Source organism: Poecilia reticulata, linkage group LG4, assembly GCF_000633615.1.
Source record: "Poecilia reticulata strain Guanapo linkage group LG4, Guppy_female_1.0+MT, whole genome shotgun sequence".
NCBI classification, from domain to species: domain Eukaryota; kingdom Metazoa; phylum Chordata; class Actinopteri; order Cyprinodontiformes; family Poeciliidae; genus Poecilia; species Poecilia reticulata.
In genome coordinates this window covers 8,710,061-8,711,747 of record NC_024334.1, presented here as the reverse complement: position 1 = coordinate 8,711,747, position 1,687 = coordinate 8,710,061, and the positions used below count along the sequence as shown (strand labels likewise).

The 1,687-nt window shown below is 38.3% G+C and overlaps 1 protein-coding gene across 1 annotated transcript in view; it reads right to left on the bottom strand.

The window, feature by feature from the left end:
• Nucleotides 1–975: 975 nt before the first annotated feature.
• rhpn1 (rhophilin, Rho GTPase binding protein 1) overlaps nt 976–1,687 on the bottom strand; it is a 14,719-nt gene continuing 14,007 nt past the window's right edge. The window contains exons 14-15 of the mRNA XM_017304260.1: nt 1,495–1,668; nt 976–1,405 (exon numbers count right to left, since the gene is read on the bottom strand). Of these exons, the coding sequence (XP_017159749.1) occupies nt 1,196–1,405; nt 1,495–1,668 (384 nt within the window). The 3' untranslated portion in view covers nt 976–1,195. The remainder of the gene's footprint in view (nt 1,406–1,494; nt 1,669–1,687) is intronic.

The window sequence follows — 1,687 nt, the reverse complement described above, 5'->3', positions numbered from 1 at the left end:
AACACTGACAAGGGGCCCTGCAGCACAGGAAGCAGTTCTGTGTGACTGTCATGTTTTTGATTATTTCTAAATAAACATATACAGGGTCTCTCTAATGCAGGGGTGCCCAAACTTTTTGAGAGCAAGATCTACTTTTTCTCTCACTAGCCGCCTGAGATCTACCTCATGACACAAAGACACAAAAATTGCAAATTAAACTCTATTGACTTATTTTATATGCGAATATACATCAGTTATAGCAGAAATAATAANGTGAATTTAAATATTCTATTATCTCCCAAAGTAATATTTTAATTAATTAAAACACAGTTAGCACCATTGGCTTATAATAAAACATTAAATATTTATACTGTTTCTAATTCTTAATCACAATCCCTGTAGGCTCCTTCAGCAATGTGATAAAAGTGTCCTTTCTGGATCTGGATTTTATTTTGTAGTAAAACCAATAAAATCAAACGGATTTCTATATACRGTACACTATGTTCCCTCATTTGATCATAAGAGTCTTATTCCAAGACCTGCATACAAGAGGCTGATGGTGATGAAGACAAAGATTGAAAATAARATAAAAACAACATCGTTCAACTTTTTAAAGTAAGAAATTTGAGTGATTTATCTTTTGACTTAACATTTTTTAAGTGAGGGTGATTTTATCTATCCTAAAACCAAGACCAAAAACTTTTTCAACTAGCAACACATTCTTCAACCCYCACAGCGTAACTTGCTACAGTATGTACTGAAAACTTAAGGATGCAACCACTGAGGCTTCCTTAGCTGGAGAAAAAAAAACTATTTTTCCAATAATACTGAAACCCCCTTCAGTGCTGCTGTTGCCCTCTGGTCTTGTTATTGTTTCTCATGATTTCCTTAAGTGTCATTTTGTAGAAACAGTAAATTTACAGCAGAGAAAATCAGGATTTTATCTGCTGATATAAACAAATTTTAAAAAAAGTATGCACAGTAAAAACAAAGCCATGATGTTTTAAAGTAGAGTTTTTCATTACATGATTATGTCACAGCTTCTTTATAGGCAGGTTTTACCAAACAAACTCACATTTTGACTAAAAAATTGTCCAGTTCTCCAGAGAGACTTGCCTTTCTATGTTTGAGCTCCTTTGCTCGGCACAAACTGTTGCTGCCCACTGTACCTTCTCTGCTGTTGTGGGTCCCTGAGTGATTCCTCCACAGTCCCGTCTCAGTACATGGTCTCCGTGTCACGGATATTTCCAAAAGACAAACTAAAAGTGCTTCCTAGTTTCTTGGCGACACCGCTGCCTTCCCTCTTTTTCTTCCTGTTCCAGTTCAACAAGGAGCCGGAGCTCTGTCCCTTGGCCCCGCCCAGCAGCCTTTGGCGACTGTTTTCTTTGTCGCTGCTGTGGGACAACATGGCCGCCTTTCTCTCCATCTGCATGGACAAATATGACTTATTCAGTACGATTTATCTCTCAGGTCTGCACTTGCTGTCAATTTGAGCACACAAATKGTCACATTTACCTGTGTGTCATGTGAGTGTAACGTCACCACACTGATCTCTACTTCTCTGTCACTGCTGCTCGTCAGCATGAGGACCACCTCCCCGTGTTTGGCCCACTTACAGTCTTGTCCATCCACTGCTACAATGTAGTCTCCCTCTCTTAGTCCTGCCTCCTGAAAATCAAACAAAATAGAGAAAAAAAAATAATATATA